General features: G+C 41.5%; 6 protein-coding genes across 6 annotated transcripts; 2 read left to right on the top strand and 4 right to left on the bottom strand.

Annotated features, from left to right (window-relative positions):
• Nucleotides 1–217: 217 nt before the first annotated feature.
• On the top strand, nucleotides 218–4,452 carry MELLADRAFT_84642 (uncharacterized protein; the record flags this gene model as incomplete). Its single annotated transcript, XM_007408199.1, has 12 exons — nucleotides 218–1,017; nucleotides 1,098–1,236; nucleotides 1,313–1,593; nucleotides 1,669–1,759; nucleotides 1,873–2,059; nucleotides 2,151–2,477; nucleotides 2,565–2,638; nucleotides 2,707–2,807; nucleotides 2,900–2,988; nucleotides 3,042–3,220; nucleotides 3,401–3,663; nucleotides 3,756–4,452. 12 exons carry the CDS (start codon nucleotides 218–220, stop codon nucleotides 4,450–4,452), a joined length of 3,228 nt encoding a protein of 1,075 aa, XP_007408261.1.
• A 922-nt stretch (nucleotides 4,453–5,374) lies between these two features.
• On the bottom strand, nucleotides 5,375–6,647 carry MELLADRAFT_61749 (uncharacterized protein; the record flags this gene model as incomplete). The annotated part of the gene is made up of 3 exons (XM_007407988.1): nucleotides 5,375–5,871; nucleotides 5,964–6,073; nucleotides 6,157–6,647. The coding sequence occupies 3 exons, from the start codon at nucleotides 6,645–6,647 to the stop codon at nucleotides 5,375–5,377; spliced, it is 1,098 nt and encodes a 365-aa protein (XP_007408050.1).
• Nucleotides 6,648–8,109: 1,462 nt separating this feature from the next.
• On the top strand, nucleotides 8,110–8,778 carry MELLADRAFT_104858 (uncharacterized protein; the record flags this gene model as incomplete). The annotated part of the gene is made up of 1 exon (XM_007408200.1): nucleotides 8,110–8,778. The coding sequence occupies one exon, from the start codon at nucleotides 8,110–8,112 to the stop codon at nucleotides 8,776–8,778; it is 669 nt and encodes a 222-aa protein (XP_007408262.1).
• Nucleotides 8,779–10,048: 1,270 nt separating this feature from the next.
• Nucleotides 10,049–11,382, bottom strand: MELLADRAFT_61748 (uncharacterized protein; the record flags this gene model as incomplete). The annotated part of the gene is made up of 2 exons (XM_007407987.1): nucleotides 10,049–10,599; nucleotides 10,698–11,382. The coding sequence occupies 2 exons, from the start codon at nucleotides 11,380–11,382 to the stop codon at nucleotides 10,049–10,051; spliced, it is 1,236 nt and encodes a 411-aa protein (XP_007408049.1).
• A 746-nt stretch (nucleotides 11,383–12,128) lies between these two features.
• Nucleotides 12,129–14,058, bottom strand: MELLADRAFT_84639 (uncharacterized protein; the record flags this gene model as incomplete). The annotated part of the gene is made up of 3 exons (XM_007407986.1): nucleotides 12,129–13,514; nucleotides 13,598–13,677; nucleotides 13,761–14,058. 3 exons carry the CDS (start codon nucleotides 14,056–14,058, stop codon nucleotides 12,129–12,131), a joined length of 1,764 nt encoding a protein of 587 aa, XP_007408048.1.
• Nucleotides 14,059–14,501: 443 nt separating this feature from the next.
• MELLADRAFT_71407 (uncharacterized protein) lies at nucleotides 14,502–16,011 on the bottom strand (the record flags this gene model as incomplete). Its single annotated transcript, XM_007407985.1, has 1 exon — nucleotides 14,502–16,011. The coding sequence occupies one exon, from the start codon at nucleotides 15,787–15,789 to the stop codon at nucleotides 14,836–14,838; it is 954 nt and encodes a 317-aa protein (XP_007408047.1).
• Nucleotides 16,012–16,510: the final 499 nt, after the last annotated feature.

The following is a 16,510-nucleotide window of genomic DNA, read 5'->3' as shown; positions in this document are numbered from 1 at the left end:
GGTTGAGCTGTGTGCTTCTGGGTACATATGATCCAAGGAGACACGTCTTTCCAAATACAGAATTGAGAATTTTGAGTGTTATCTGGATGCTGCGGACTTTGCGAAACTCGTGACCCGCATATATCTGTGTACATATGTATCTGTGTGTTGACAGTTGACCAAATGTTGTTGTACTTGACTGACTGTTGACCACTTCAACATTTCTGAGGAAGAGAACATGGTTTTTAGTTTTTCAATTAATTCATCAGCTTCATCATCAGCTTCAAGTTCAAGACCATCCTTTCCAATTGTATCACCAAGAGATGCTGAAATCTTAAACGAGATCATCTTGCAAGCACCACCGGGTTCTAGTATCTTCAGTGCTCTCCTGGATCCATATCAGCGTGTTTTGGCACTTCATCAACTTGACCCACGTCTGGATGATCGGTTTTATTCACTTTTACTCAAACTCAGTCTTGTTTCCGGTACAGATTGGAGTGAAAAATGGTCTCGCGTTTGTGTAGATCAAGGCTTGTTTGAAGAAAGTGAACTACCAGAGGGATCATTCAGTTCAATCGCGCCTAGTCAACCCAATGGAACGGAGCATTCCGATCAAGAAGAAGAGGGCACCACTACCATCATCGCGCCTACTCGATCACCTCTCATTTCATCTCCCTCATTACGGAGAGGATCGCTTTTTCCAATTCAATCAACTCCCAATGTAATTGACCGGTTCCAACCACGACCATCAATTCAATCAACTCCCAACGTAATTGACCGGTTCCAATCCCGATCATCTCCGAGTTCTAAACTTCTAGATCCTCTTGACGCGCTTTCCGATCAATTTCGTTCAGAACATCTTCGAATTCGGACACTTCATCTATGGAGCCTTCGTACCCGCCGGTTCACACTCACTTTGACTGAAGTGGAACGTGCACATACCCTGCTTGTCTCTGGAAGGATGTGGAGAAGATGGCGTGCAAAAGTAGGTAAAAGGCGACGAGAAGTAAGGATGGTAGAAGGTGTAGCTCGAACTAGGTAAGGTGCATTTACGCGTCTTTCCTTCATCAATAGAAACTGATTTGTCTTCTATACACATACTTAATATGGAACTCAAGGATGAAATTTGCTACGCTTACAAAATGGCGTGAGGCAACAGAGGAAAGTCGACATAAACGGTGGAAACAGTATCTTGCCCAACTTGCTGCTGATCACCTCCAACATCAGCAGCAAAAATGGGTTGGTGAAGCAATAGCCGTAGGTCCCACTGCCTTATTCAGACGCGTGTTAATTTTAATACCTGACTAACTTAATTTCGAACGGATCTTTTCAGCTATGGTGGCTGAAAGCACGAGCCGCGCGAGCGGAACGTACTCGGGCTGATCTACTCAGACATCAAGCACTTACTCACTGGCTAGCTCGCGTCTCAAAACTTCGTCGTGCTAGCAACTTAGCCGATGCATTCCTGATAGATATCAAAACTAAAGCTGAGACAAGGCGGCAGATTGCACGATGGCGAGCGAGGACCCAGTGGAAAATTCAGGAGCGGACTTTGGTCTGTCGTCATGAATCACGACTTTTGACTGGTTTTATGCGTAAATGGCATCAGATGGCGTGAGTGATAGTCTGCTAGATCCAAGAATGAAAAGTCGAGGTATCTCTGTCGCTGATCTGAACTACTCGATTCAGCCTTTGGGATCGACAATCTAGACAATTCTCACAAAACTCTACGGGACAGAGATGGTTGACAGCATGGAGGCGGCATCTCTCTAAATTGAATGTGAGAGACATTTACCTGATCTGTTTTTTTCCAATGGGATGTACTGCTCTGGTAGCTTCGAGCTCGTAGCCGTTTACACGACCTGACTGACTTTTCTAGTGGTATTGTCTTAGCGGCTTGAGAAGCGAGCGAATCGTATCATTTTAATTAGGGATGAGAATTTATTGAGTAGAATGATGAATCGATGGATGATCATAGAAAGAGGTGCACTGCTCAGACGAATACAATCCTCAAGGGTGTCAAGGAATACGATGGATTGCTGGAGTCGTAAACTTCATTGCGTTCGATTTGTACTTCAAGGTATGTGTATACTATCACCGTTTGAAATTAGTGTTTATAATTCAAACTTGATCAGGTATAAATCTCAAGCGGACTGATTTTCAATGAACAGGTGCTGGACAAGTCTTGGAACAAAAGCTTCAACGACGTCAACAGTCTTTGATCATTCGACAATGGCATCTACGTTTCCTGCACTATCAACAAACCCTTCTTCCACTGGCGAATCGACATCACCAATCAAAACTTCGGAAGCTCTGTCTCGATCAATGGCAAACAAATGTCAGACGGCAGTGTGATAGACAGAAAAAGGCGGCCATGACTCGTGATACGCTCTTAAGCGAACGGTTCCTAGGTATTTGGTTGAAACGTTACCGAAGAGGAAAGATCCTTAAATGGGTCAAGCGACGCAAGGTGGTGACGATGAAAGATACATTTGAGGGTACGCTCTTTTCATTCCTTCAATATCTCATCAGCAAAAGATAAGGATTCTGGTTTACTTCTTCTGACATATTTGATCTTTGAATAGAATGGACGAGAAAAATGCGAAGGCAAAGATGGGAGAAAACTCTAATTGCAAACTTTCAGCTGAAATTGGATCGGGTAATGATCCTTTCATTGATGTCCCGCGGTATTCTACCTATGATGTCTGATAATTTGTCATTTTTTAGCACCATAAAACTTTCGTGATGTCGATATGGGTGTCGAAAGTGGTACGATTACGTGGTCAGCTGATACAAGTTGCAAGGGAATTTGCAGTCGATCTACTGAGGTAAGCATGATCAGATCAACTCAACTCGGTGTTTCTGCAAGATTCCATCATGACTGACGTATTTGGTATTTGATCCGATACAAACAAATTAGCTCACGGTTTGATATATGGGTAGCAAAATTCAAAGAAATCCAACGGCTTGGAGATCTAGCCAAAGGATTCGCAGAAATCCAAAGAATTGGTGAGTACTTGTTGATCAGCTCTCCCGGATCTGTCCTTTCTTATTGACTATAGATTATGTTTACGTAGAACAAAGAGATGCGATGCTTGAGTTTTGGAGGGTGAAAGCCATGGATTCAAAGTTACGAAAAGAACAATTGGAAAATTGGCTTGACGAACAACGTCAAGCTACTATTCGGAATTTTTGGGAACGATGGATTGATGCCTATGTGCAGAGAGATTTAATGTCTCAAGTGAGTTTTCTTGTTTTACACCAAACATCATCTCATATGCCATAACGATCTATGGTAATGAACCAGAAAGCTGGCTGAGAGCTCTGACGCGAATAATCATCGAATATCAACTCATCCTGCTTCTGATTCTATTTATCCACATCATGTACCTTCGGCTGGAATGACATTTTACTCTACAAGGAACTAAGTGTGAAAACCAATAATGTGATCCAGACCAAACGCAGATCAATCACAACTTGGCGTCAAAATTCACTGATACTTCCTGCTATTGAATTTGATCGACATCAAATCAAATCCAACACCTTTTCACATTGGAGAACTTTAGTACCTGTACGTAAAATGAGAAGACAAGCTGAAGATATGGATGGTAGAAAGATTGTTGGAGAAGCATGGAAAGTTTGGTGGAGTAAATGTACGGCGATTTTGGCATCACGAATTGTTAGGTTTGTAAATGTTGCTCTACAATTTTTTTCTGCAGTCGATTGTGCTGATCCTTGCCCCTTGTGTTGTGCTGTTCTTCTGCGTCTCTACACAGTCGATTTACTCGTCCAGTCGCATTTGCTGGTGGACGTAGATGGCAAGGAGGTAGTCCTAAATTCCCATCTCCTAAACTTAAAGATGATCATCATCCTTTGACAAATGGAAGGATACAAAATGATCACCAACTCGAGTTGAGTAGCAGTGGTAGTAGTAGTGACGGTGATATTCCCACAAACACAATCAGATTTACTAAAGAAGTTTTCAGTGAGAAGACCATACCAGAAGCTCCGGAAGAGGATCCACAAGAATCGCCAGACCAAGAATCAGAAGAATTAGTTGAAGAAGAATCAGAAGAACTAGTTGAAGAAGAAGCAGAAGAACTAGCTGAAGAAGACGAAGACGATCGAACGATTGTAGGTGATATCACTCTTCCAGAATCTGAATCTATCGATCGTATCATAGAACAAGAAAGAAAGATAGAAGAAGAGATTTCAACTGAATCAGAAGAAAGTACAGAAGGTGGTACAGAAAGTGAAATTGAATTAGCACTAGAAAATTTTGGAAATCGAAATAGAAGAAGACAATTAAATCAACAAATTCAAACACAAATCAATGAACATCAGAATGAAAATCAAGAGGAAGTCAGGAAAAGTCCATTATGGGATGGATTAAGAAAAGTTGCAGGAAACTCTAACGGAATTGGCAGGTTTCATCCAAATGGAAATGGTGCTAGAAGGAATAATTGGATGTAAAGGAAGAAATAGTGTGGGTTTGTAATATCAGGAACTCAATTGAAGGGTTTTACCTTTTGATCTTTGGGAAAACAATTTGATAGTTTGTTTATAAATACTTGAGTTCGTTGTTAGTTGTGATATATCATTATACTTGTTTATAGTCACTCTACTCTTAATTTATGATACCTTGTGATCTTTGTTTTTACATATTATAATAACTACATTTTCGATTTGTTGGGTCAATTGATAACGAGATCAAGATCCTTATGCTTGTCTGGTTGACTTTGGTGTTATCAATCTATTTGATATTTAAATTGTCATCATCCAAATGATAAGACGAAGACTGCAATTGGTTTTCTTGTTGAACACTAAAAAATCCCAAAAGTCTATATTGCACGATTTTTAAACTTTTGCATACGAGACCAAACATGAGACAGAATTTAAGAAAACATAGGGCTATCACTTAAGACTACTTGGACAAAAACATAATGATCAAAGTAGACCTGATCAGACGAGGTATAAAATAAAAAGGATACAAAACATAAGCTTATAGGTTTTGAGGTTTGAAGCGTTACACTGTACATGGCTGACATTGAGAATCGTATATAACACATTGAAAGCTTCACAAGTTTTGAGAAAGTGCAAAAAGACGATGATGACAAACTGAGGATTCTGAAGAAACCAATTACCACAGGATGTCATAGTGAACTAGACTTACATTCCTGGTCAATTTGGTCCACTCTTGTGAGTAAAATTGAATAAACTTCTGATTGGAATTAATACTTCATTCAACTTGATGAAATTCAAAATTATCATTAATCTTTCGTATCTTGAGATTTTGTTTTACTTGCTCCTGGAATTTGATACTGATCTTGATTTTGATGTTTGATTTTGATCTTCATTAGAAGAGATATGCAGTAGACAGAAATGATGACAAATATCAAACTGAATTTTCATCCTCTATAGTTGCGTCCGAGTCATTTAGAGCTTCAGATATTATTTCCAACTTCACACGTTTTTGATCAATCTCTTCAACTTGTGTGTCGGCCTGGTGACGCTTCATTCGATTAGGTTGCCCACTGGGAGCAGTGTCTATCTCAATCTTCACAGGTTTATTATCAACTTGTTGGGTTGTACTGCTACTAGTACTAGCTTGAAGGAGGTTGACAGATGATTGGATTATTGACTCATCATCTTCGTCATCGTCGAGGAGAATTGGATTTTCGATACTGTTAGAAAACAATGCAAATGTTGCATTGTCGTCGCAAAGATCGATCACCACTGGCTTGGTACCGCTCGCCTTTGGCTTGATGTCAGGCTTCGTTTCTTTGTGCGCCTCTTCGTCATCTTGGTGCGTAAGTGGAGGTGGTGTTGATATTCGGATGTCTAGAAGTTGGCTGGTGGGCCGAGGAATGAGGCCGGAAGTGATCAACATACCTGAAGAAGAAAATGGAGATCAACAAACAGTTTGTAGGCTTGATTCAGGAAACATGTAGGAATATAAGACCCAGTGAGTTATTCTAGCTTACTACGAGACCTATACTGCCACACAAATCGTACATAGGGTGTGGGATCTATCTGACTAGGGTCATGAGATATCGAGCTTCGCTTTGTCGGAGCTGGAAGGGATTCCCCAAGACTGGAGTGGATATTCGGTCAGAAAGGTTTGAACGATAAAAGATGAGTGTGAGTTCAAATATACGCATAAGCAGGAGAACTGACCCAATGGTATGTGGAATCATGCTAGCTTTCTTGTTTCGTTCAGAGAATTTGTTGTTTGATGCAACGGATGGAATGGTACTCCTACCACTTGGTTTGGGTGGACCCAAGGTACAGTGAAAGAATTCAATAGCTACAGTGCCGAGGTTTTTGACGATTTGTTCCGGGTGACTGTCATCTTCTTCACAAAGCTCGACGTTCGCAAACTTGAAGGGCAACAATGCTGCGTCATCTCCCGGTAGATAGACCCCTCGAAAAGTTGATTTGATACGGCGACGGCGAGGGAATGCATAGCCAGACATGAAAACGCCATCGCAGTAGAGGTGGACTACACAATCCGAAGGTCTCTCAGGTCCTGAAAACTCTACCTCGAAAGTTTGACCGGGTTGTGACTCGCAAAACACGTTGTTGGGCGCGGACGACACGTTAGGATATTCCATCAAAGGGATTCCACTGGAAATGAGATTTGCTTGGATCCCGTCCACGTGTGGCATGATGACAGTTCTTTGGTTTTGTGATGTTTTCGTCAGATTTGGTTGGATGATAACTTGGATTGATAAAAGGGACCGATGGGGTTCATTACGATGGGAGGTGGCTCAGCATTCATTTCATAGATGGTCTTAGATGGTCAACAAGGGTCAAATTACCAAGAATGGTTTTTTGGATTTCTAGTAGAGCTACACCACCTTAACATCACGTGACCACCCAAACTCACTCACTTCACATTGCACAATCATTCAATGGCATTTGACCAAAACCCTCGGAAGGCTTGTTGAGAGCCTGCTTCCGATTGTTCATCCTGGATTGCATTGAGATGTAAACTCCCAGCCACTGAGGGTGGAGATCTCGCTAACTCGCTAAACATCCTGTGAGGATGTTTCTCCAAAAATAGGATGGGGGACAACGCGGCAGTCAAATGTACCAACGCGTAGTTACCTCTCAACGGGGTCCATCAGGATGCAATAGAATTCGATGCAAACTCCCTGAAATCGATACAAGACGAAACGATATCGGAAAGATACCGATGCGATGGCCTTTGGAAAGATGCCGACGCGAAAGCACCCTGAATGATAACCATGCGATTGCATTGGAAAACTCGTTTTGAGACTGCTTCGGAATGTTCAGCTTGAATTACCTTTTATGTAAGCCCGTAATCAATAAAAGGTAATGTCTCCAAGATTTGATATGGAAGGACACGAGCACCACAAGTTCCAGCGCCCAGGGATCTCCAGACGTGTCCCAATAGGTTGCAAAACAATCCGGGATCCCTGGTATGTGGCCGAGAGTTCAATTTGGCGACAACATTGAATAAGATATTGTTGCTTCCGAAAATAAGTTAATGCAGACGAGATCGAGATCGCGCAGAACGTTATGTGGAATCGTTCCACAACCAGGATGTCAGACATTCCTCTCATACCCTTGCGCAGTTTCTACCATCAGCTTATGTAAGCTAACTTTCTGCACTAGCACAACCACAAAGCTATTCCTACTCTACTCGCGACAGAGATTTTGGTACTTCAACTCTGGTCGATCGCTCTGTCCTCGCTTGTTACGGCTCATTTTGTCAAGTGATCCCTTGAGTAAAAGCGCATTTTTGGCGCTCAAATTCTTGGGTTGGTGATTGAGATAGAATCGTAGTACCCAGGTCGGGTACGTACATCTCCGCTCAACTTGCAAAAGCAAACAATGTCAATAACTTGTCTGTGATATCTATTCTAAAAAATCCATTGTTAAGCAGCTCTCTAGCAGACCATATTACCATCGACAAGGATATCTCAACAAGCCCTCGTTTTCTTGAGAGATTTGTCATTAGGATTATAATTCAATTCTACCAGTACGCAGCTTGAATGTAAGTTGCTTTCTTTAGGCTTCCTTCACGGTTCTTTGGAAAGAGTCTCGATTAGCTCACTTGGTTTCTTCAGCAAGATTCCTTCAGGTGTTCTTGATCTATCAAAAATGAAGCCTCTTATTCTGGGATTATATGTCAGCCTCGCTTGCCATGTCCATTCTAGATTGACAAGATATTCAGGGGCAGGAACCTCGTGGAATGTTCCCGCTGTGACGGATTCGTCTGCAACGGTTTCTGGGGTTGAATGGAGTCGAGGTCTGGAAGAAATGCGCCAAAGAATCCAACAAGGACAAGCATATGAGCTGTCATACAATAGAAGAGGAGGGCAGATGGCGGTGAGACGAGTCCTCCGTGATCGAAAGGAATTGCAAGAGGCAGTTATGCAAGCACCTACACAACCTCGTATGGACCGTAAGGAATACAGTGACGAGGAACTGCGCCGTGTAGCAGAGGGAGTACATGGGCTGCGAGCGGGCGGACACTACGAGTATATGGGTGACGGCGTTTATGAACGGATTGGGAAATCATGCTGTGATGTCACTGGGTATTGTGGACAGATTAGAGTATATGATTCAGAAGATCGTGGCCATCTTCTTTATTCAACTTGTTGTTGCTATTGTGATGGGGCCTTGAGTACTAAAGTCGACAGAAGACGCGTCCCGTTGACTTGTGGAGAAATTGCTGTAACGTCGGCTATGTTTTCTCCGGTGATTGGATGTCTTTGCTGGTACTACTATCAGAACCCTAAATCTTTTTCCTCCGGTTCTAGATCTTGAGGTTTAAGATTCACGGATTGTTTCTCCTTTACTCAATCATCTCATTTCAATTCCCGTATTGTTTTCTCAGTGGTCTTCTCATTGTTCATATAGAGTTATGCCAAGTCCTTGGTTGATATGATCCTAATCTGGATGTAGATTGGTTCATTTGTCAAGTTTGTTGTTCTACAAAGCAAGGAAGAGTGTCACTCCAGGGATCCTCAAAACTTTTTGGCAGAAAAGTCTTGTCAAACTACCAATGGCAAGCACAGATGGGTGAGAAATGATGAGATATTAAAGGAAATGAGAACACCTGCTCAGCAGCAATAAAAATAATTCAGTGCCACTTGTAACCACGCAAAGAAAATAACAATAGTATTTATTTGCATGTTTTTGGTTGTGACAACAATGATCACAAAAGCCACCAATGAGTCATGATGTCCTAAGCAACTGAGAAAACTTGCTCAATTTTTACACAAAAAAATTGGTAGATAACTGATATGATACATTCTGCTGAAAGAAATCATTCTACTTCTTTGACCCCGCTGTCATTCCTTCGCCGTATTGTATAACACTCCCAATCTGGGGAAGGGGTGGGTGGAGGGACTTAGGATTGCCCTTCACTGGGGATTGTCCTCAAACAATGACGCTTCATAGGCATACCCCGAGCTCACCACCTGCCCTCACATGGGGTTGATTTCACGAGACCAGGGCCTCTGCCCTGTCCAGCGGTCTGGCAACCTCACCACGAGCCGCGAATCGATGAACAATGTGGATCAAGGCAAAAGCTATTTTTAGTCCACCTTGGAATCATCCATAGGGGAAGTCTGGAATCTGCTGCGAGATATATAATGCTGAAAACAAACAAAACAAAAGATGACACCATCGAATTTTCATGGAGATGTTGAAAAACTCGGGCAAGGAATACAATTCAAAAACGATCATACAAATGCAAACCTTGTAGAATATGAACAATCAGACTGATAAGAAAGAAGAGAAAATGCATTGAGATCACTTGATCCGGGCTTTAAGGTTTGAAGCGTTGCTGCGTAGTTTAACTGGGACTGATAATTGTACAAGGAAGGAAATGCAAAGCTTGCTGAGACTGGCGAAAAGTTGACGAGTACAAAAAAAATCTAGGAAATCAATTCACTGGTGAGTTTGAAATGAATTGGAAAGTCAACGAAATTCAAAATGGTACTGGCTTTTCCGTATCTTAAAAATCTTGAATAATTCTTCGTCCAATGCTTTCTTTTGATGAAAGAGGTGTTAGACTGCAATGATGAAAATGTCAAAGCGAGTCTTCATCCTGCAAAGTCTCATCCGAGTCATATAGAGTGGCAGATCTCATTTTCAACTTGACACGTTTGCGATCATTTTCTTCAACTTCTGTCTCGGCTTGGACTCGTTTTGTTTGATTGGGTTGCCCACCACCAGCTGTCTTTAACTTGATATTCACAGGTTTGACTTGAATCTGATGGGTTGAACTGCTACTAGCTTGAGTAAAATTTTCGGATGATGAATTTCTGGGATCATCATCCTCGTTCTCAGCAAGAAGGTTAGGGTTTGAAAAGAATACAGATGTTTCTTGGTCATTGCGTATATCAATCACAACTGGCTTGCTACCACTTTTCTGTAGCTTGACTTCAGGCTTGACTTCGGATTGATTTGTGTTTGATGAAGGTCCAGGTACCATGTCACCACCTGCATTGATACCGCACCGCTCCTTTACGCGGGGTTCTGATACCTGGACTGATCTTGCTTCGTTATTTTTATGTGTAACTGGAGGAGTTGGATGATCACTGACATCCCGCGGAATGACGCCTGCGGTGATTAAAAAGTCTATAGGATCAAAGCAAAGCAACACTTATCGGTCTCAAGATTTGAGTCCTTGAATGATAAAATGATAAACTTAAGCCGTCAAGTTACTTCAAGCTTACCACGAGGTCTGTACTGCCAAACAAATCGCAGACAGGGTATGGGATCGACCTGATGAACCTCCCAAGTGACTGTTGATCGCAGTCTTGGGGCAGTAGTTGATTCTCCTAAGCTGCGATCAAGATTCGAGTCAGCCAGTTCCAAATGACGGAAGAGGGTTACTTGATGGTCAAAATCTGTAGGAGGGGTGGCTGACCTGATGATATGTGGGATCATACTTGTCCTCATATCCCGTTCCGAAAATTTGATTGTCGAAGCAACGGTTGGAAGACTGGTGTTAGTATTTGGTCTAATATTACCAAAGTTACAATAGAAAAGCTCCACAGACACAGTGCCAAGGTTTTTGACAATTTGGTCCGGGTGACTGTCCACTTCTTCACAAAGCTCAATGTTTGCAAATGTGAAGGGCAATAGCTTGGTGCCATCTTCGGGCAGATAGAGACCTTGAAAAGTTGATGAAAGACTAGTATGACAAGGGATTGCATAGCTCTTCATGAAGACACCATCACAATACAGCATGATCGAATAATCTGACGTCGCGATTGGTCCGTTGAGCTCGACCACAAACGTCTGGCCCGGTGACGATTCGCACCAGGCCGTGCAGGGCGCTGACGATGAATAGGGATACTCAGTTAAAGGGGATCCTTCGCAAATTAGACTCGCTCGAATACCATTCGCCTCTGGCATGATTCAAATCCTTTGACTTTGTAATTTGCTCGTCAGGTTTGATTGGAGAGCAAGTTGCGCTGATGATGAAAGTGGTGGTGAATGAGTTATCAATTGAATTTGGTCTGGCGGTCAGCATTCAAAATGGTCAACAGCAAAGAATTGATGTTGGTCTGTTATTGACGTAATGGAATGAAATTCAAGTAGGGTGCGGCACCCGGGGGCGTCCGTACTGTGCATCGCACATATCGCACCTTTCGCGCCCTGGAGATCAAGAATGGGTATTTCCGTCAGGAAGCGTGCCGTCGCTTGGCACCCCTGACCTTGTTGACAATATAAGGGAATTTGATCAACTCAAAAAGGCAGACAAAAGGAGGCCCTTTATCATATTGAATGAGTCCTTGTCCTGGAGCTGGATTCGAATTAGTTCATGGTGTGATATCACTGATCAAAGTGGACCGTAGCATACCTTAGCTCAGTACATCTATAGACATCTTCTCTCTCTCAACAACAAGATATGAAGTCAATTGAACCATGCAAAAAATGAAGCGGAAAACTCCAACTTGACCCTGACATGTTACACAACTCCTTATACCGGCATTTGAATTGCATTCCAGAGTGTGGATGATGTCAACCTTACAACTGATTATCAAGACAATGAAAGCTAACTCCATTATCTGAACCATTATACATATCATACCCCATCCAAACATCCATCAGATGTAGTATCAGCTATCTGAGCGCCACAAACGCTGATGGTCCAATAATTACTCCATCCCGAAGATAGCATTGTCGAAATCTGAAAGTTGATCGTCATCAGTATCAGAAGGATAATCATATTCATCATCATCCTTAACACGAATAACATTCATTTCAATTCCATTCTCCTGACACAAGTTTTCAAGGTCTAAAATCTTTCTACGAGAAAAGGCAAACTTTCTACGAAGATGGGTAGGGGCATGATTGGTAATCTGAAGCTTTTTCAGATTGGGCCAATATTGAACTTGTATTAATTCTTTCAAATCTTGATATTTGTAACCAGGAGTTCTACCTAATAAAATGATTGAAATGTTTTTTGAAAGATGAAAACCTCGTAAGAATTTGATGGATAAGTGGTTTGCGATTGTAAGTTCGGTCAGGTTAGGTAATTGGAATGGAAACCTATAACCTGATGAATCTTCAAGGATGTGATCATAATTCAGAGGGCCATCGTGATGATAAGGATCGCCAACTAATTTAAGCGTGGTTAAGGTTGATTCAAAAAGCTTAACAAATCCATGTAAACCAAAGACTGAGACATGAGGACAATCTACTATGGCTAAATCTGTCAAAGAGCTTTTCCAATCAAGATGATTCCAAGTGAAGTCGAAACAAACTGCGTTGTCCAAGTCTAATTCAACCAGATGAGTAAGTGAAGCAAGATGAAGGCCAAGTGGTGATCTACAGGGCTGCACGACTTCTTCAATGTACCGAGGCTTGAGATAGACATGATCAATCCTTGAACACGTAAAACTTTGGAGTTGAGACAGATTCTTGATGATGTCTACTACGAATTGCTCTGCGTAAGGCGGTCGGTCACCAGGAGAAACCAGTGAGATGCTTGTGAGTGAAGGGAGTTGGGTGATAGGTTGTGTGAAATGCAAGCGTTCAAATTGAATGATATCATCACTAGATAGTGTCAAACCATCGCCATCAGATGATGTCGCAGATTCGTCATCAGATGACGTCGGAGATTCGTCATCAGATGATGTCGGAGATTTGTCATCAGATGATGTCGAGGAATCGTCATCAGATAATGTTGTAGAATCATGTTGAGGGGATGTCGAGGAATCGTCCTGAGGGGACGCAGGAGTCAACAGATCGCTTAGTGGATCAGGTGTATCGGAACTTTCAGTAAGAATCCAATGTGCCTGATCAAGAACCAAATCGGCATCGACGAGCTGAGGACAATATCTTAAGATTTTGAGTAAGATTTTAAATTGGGTTTTAGGATCTCGGTACAAAGGAGCTGGTGCATAATACATTCTCAGTGCCTGTTTTTCTGACATGGAAGCTTTCCACCAGATCCTTCTAATATGATCCGAATGCCTTGAGATGATCGCCATATATGCGGAATACATTGCAGAGGTCAGACAACCTTCTAAATTGATGGACTGGAATGGGGATGAAAAGTTAATCCACCCGTCACTTAATCATGAGAAGAAGGCAACATTTATGTGAAAAACCATAAACTTACCTCATAGAGAGAAGGACAACACAATCGATAGAATAGACGGTTAACTGAGGCAAGTGCTCGAACATCAAGCAAGGAAAGACCTGACAAGAGAGAAGATATGTGGGTCAGTCAATGCGAATGGTGAGATGGTTTGCAATTGGTCATTTTAAACAATTTTACTGACTATCACTCTTTTGCCGAAATTTTTGACGAAGGCGAAGATAATTCTTGTCAAAGGTACGAATCCTGTGTTCTTCATGCATTTGATATATTGGATTTTTTTGAGGTTCCTGACGAGTTGAAGGAAGATTATAAACCCAGTAAACTACTAATTCTAAGATTTCGATTGGCATAGATGATAGATTGCTGGGGATGTCCAAAGGTGGCATTGAAAGTGACTCTGAAGGCAGAGGTTTGGATGAGCCCATCGATGGATTTAACTTCTCTGCCGCGTGTTTCTTCGATCGTAAGTCGTACACCATTTTTCTTCTAGTTTTGACTGAGTTTCTGTGATATCGATCCTGTTGTGGTCATAAATTATCGCCACCTTGTACAAATTGAAGTTTAGATAATCAAATCCGATGAGTTCGATCGAGTGAGTCTGGTTTAGATGGTCGCCTGCTACGAGATGCAAACTACCGAATGGACGAAAGCAAAACTTGAGGATATAAATTGAAGTAGACTTCAGGGAAGAACTTGGGATAGGTCTCCTCCAAGTCCTCCTTGAATGGTTTCCTTCCTTTGCAGCCGCCGGAAAACCTCAGCAGGAACGTAGACCTTCTGCTTTAGGGAACACCGATACGTCTTTCGCGATTTGATATCGACTTCCCTGCGGATCTTGCTGCGGTGTTACGTGCGCATCAGCTGGCGACATAGAAAGCGTTTTCCCAGGGGCCAGGTCCTGCCAGGTCAAGTTTCAACTTGATCGATCATGCGCGCTGATGCGCGTTGCAATTTCACATTTCCTACCTTCGCAACAATCAACCATTGCGGAGAACCTTTTGAAAAGTTTCTTCCTACCAACTGTCTACATATGTTCAGACAGCATCTTCAAGAAGTGTTCATCACCATGTCCCGAGGTCATGGTCTTTGCATGAGGAGGACAATTTGAAAAGGGAAACATCATGGAGCAAATCTATACAATGTAAACAGTATCCCAGCCATCGACCAAATGCAATGCCTCGCCATTGTCCATGACTCTTTCTCTGAATTGAACATCTCAAAAGCAACATAATCATCCTCTTCATCTTCATCCCTCACTAATAAGGATCAGGAACTTCATACTCATCAAAATAAAAAAAACTATCAACAACCAGTTCAATTGTGTGTTGCTGACAAACAACTTTGAGTTCTTCAACTTCTCTATAAGAAAGAAATGGTGATCCGTTTTTGATTTCAAATGTCTTTAAATTAGGCCAAAGTTGAAGTTGAATGATGTCTCCTAAATCTTGATTCTTGTAAAACGTATTATCACTTATTAAGAGCCATGAAAGATTTTTTGAATGTCGAAAAGATTTCAAGAATTGAAGTGGTAAGCAGCTTGAGATTTCTAAGGTGGTCAGTCCGGGTAACTCAAATTTAAAATTATCATTTTTGATGTCTTCAAGAATTGATTGTGATTTCAAAGTAGGACGATAATGAAGGTCAACGTTATAAAATATAAGTGTTGTTAAGCTCGATTTGAAAAGATTAACAAGACCATGTAAGACTGATGCTGAAACCCGTTCACAATCTATTAATGATAACGACGTCAATGAACAACTCCATTTATGTTGATTCCAACTTGCATCCAAACATTGTACTTCTTCTAATTCTAATTCAGTAAGATCAGTGAGTGAAGCGAGATGAATTCCAAGTGGAGAGTGAGAATCTGGACCATCTTTTGTACCATCCCAAGGGTTTGGATGAGTAGCAACAATCTCCGAACAAGTGAAACTTTGGAGTCTTGGAAGTTTAGAGATCAGGTCTACTATAAATCTTTCGGTGTAAGAGTGTTTGTCCAGGACCATAGGAGATGATGTTAAACAGAGATGAGTAAGTCCAGTAAGTCGAGAGATCGGTTCCACAGATAAGTTTGGCATCTGTTTGGGAACATTCCACTTGATCCATTTAACATGATCCAAATGTTTTTTAATGATGTTGTCAAATGTGAAGTTAACTCTATCTACCTCGAAACCTTTGAAATTGAAATCCTGGAATGGGGACAAAACCATTTGTTACTCAATCACGAGGATGTGATGATGATGACAGACATCAATTAAATTGCGAGTTGGTTATGAAGCTGGAGGTAATGTGCTAGTTAGTAAAACTAGAGAGATGTTAATCTCAGTGACCGAAAGAGCAAAGAGCAAACCTGGAGGTAATGTGCTAGTTAGTAAAACTAGAGAGATGTTAATCTCAGTGACCGAAAGAGCAAAGAGCAAACCTGCTCGAAGTGAAAGGAAAATTCGGTAAGAATTATATTAACACCACAAGAGCAGCAAACAAATAAAGAGAACAATAATAACCTGGAGGTAATGTGCTAGTTAGTAAAACTAGAGAGATGTTAATCTCAGTGACCGAAAGAGCAAAGAGCAAACCTGCTCGAAGTGAAAGGAAAATTCGGTAAAGAAGAAAAGTACAAAGTAGACGAAAGACTAGTTCTATATATACCGATATCCTCACTATGAGATGGTCACAGCATATTACGACATAACACAGCACACACAGCATATGAGATCATAACGAACAATTACTAATGTATATGAGATCATATGATCAAGTATGAAAAAGGATTTAAATAAGAGATTAGATAACCTAAACAGTCATACTTCAATTAATTACATACCCCAAAAAGATAAGTACAGCATATCTCATAGAATGAACGATCAACAGAGGCAAGTGATCGAATATCCTTCGAGGGAAGACCTTTGGAAGTTGAGAAATATGTGGTGT

This window comes from Melampsora larici-populina, assembly GCF_000204055.1.
Source record: "Melampsora larici-populina 98AG31 unplaced genomic scaffold MELLAscaffold_11, whole genome shotgun sequence".
In the NCBI taxonomy this organism is placed as follows: Eukaryota; Fungi; Basidiomycota; class Pucciniomycetes; order Pucciniales; family Melampsoraceae; genus Melampsora; species Melampsora laricis-populina.
The sequence above is the reverse complement of the archived record's forward strand: the minus strand, read 5'-3'. Positions and strand labels throughout refer to the sequence as shown.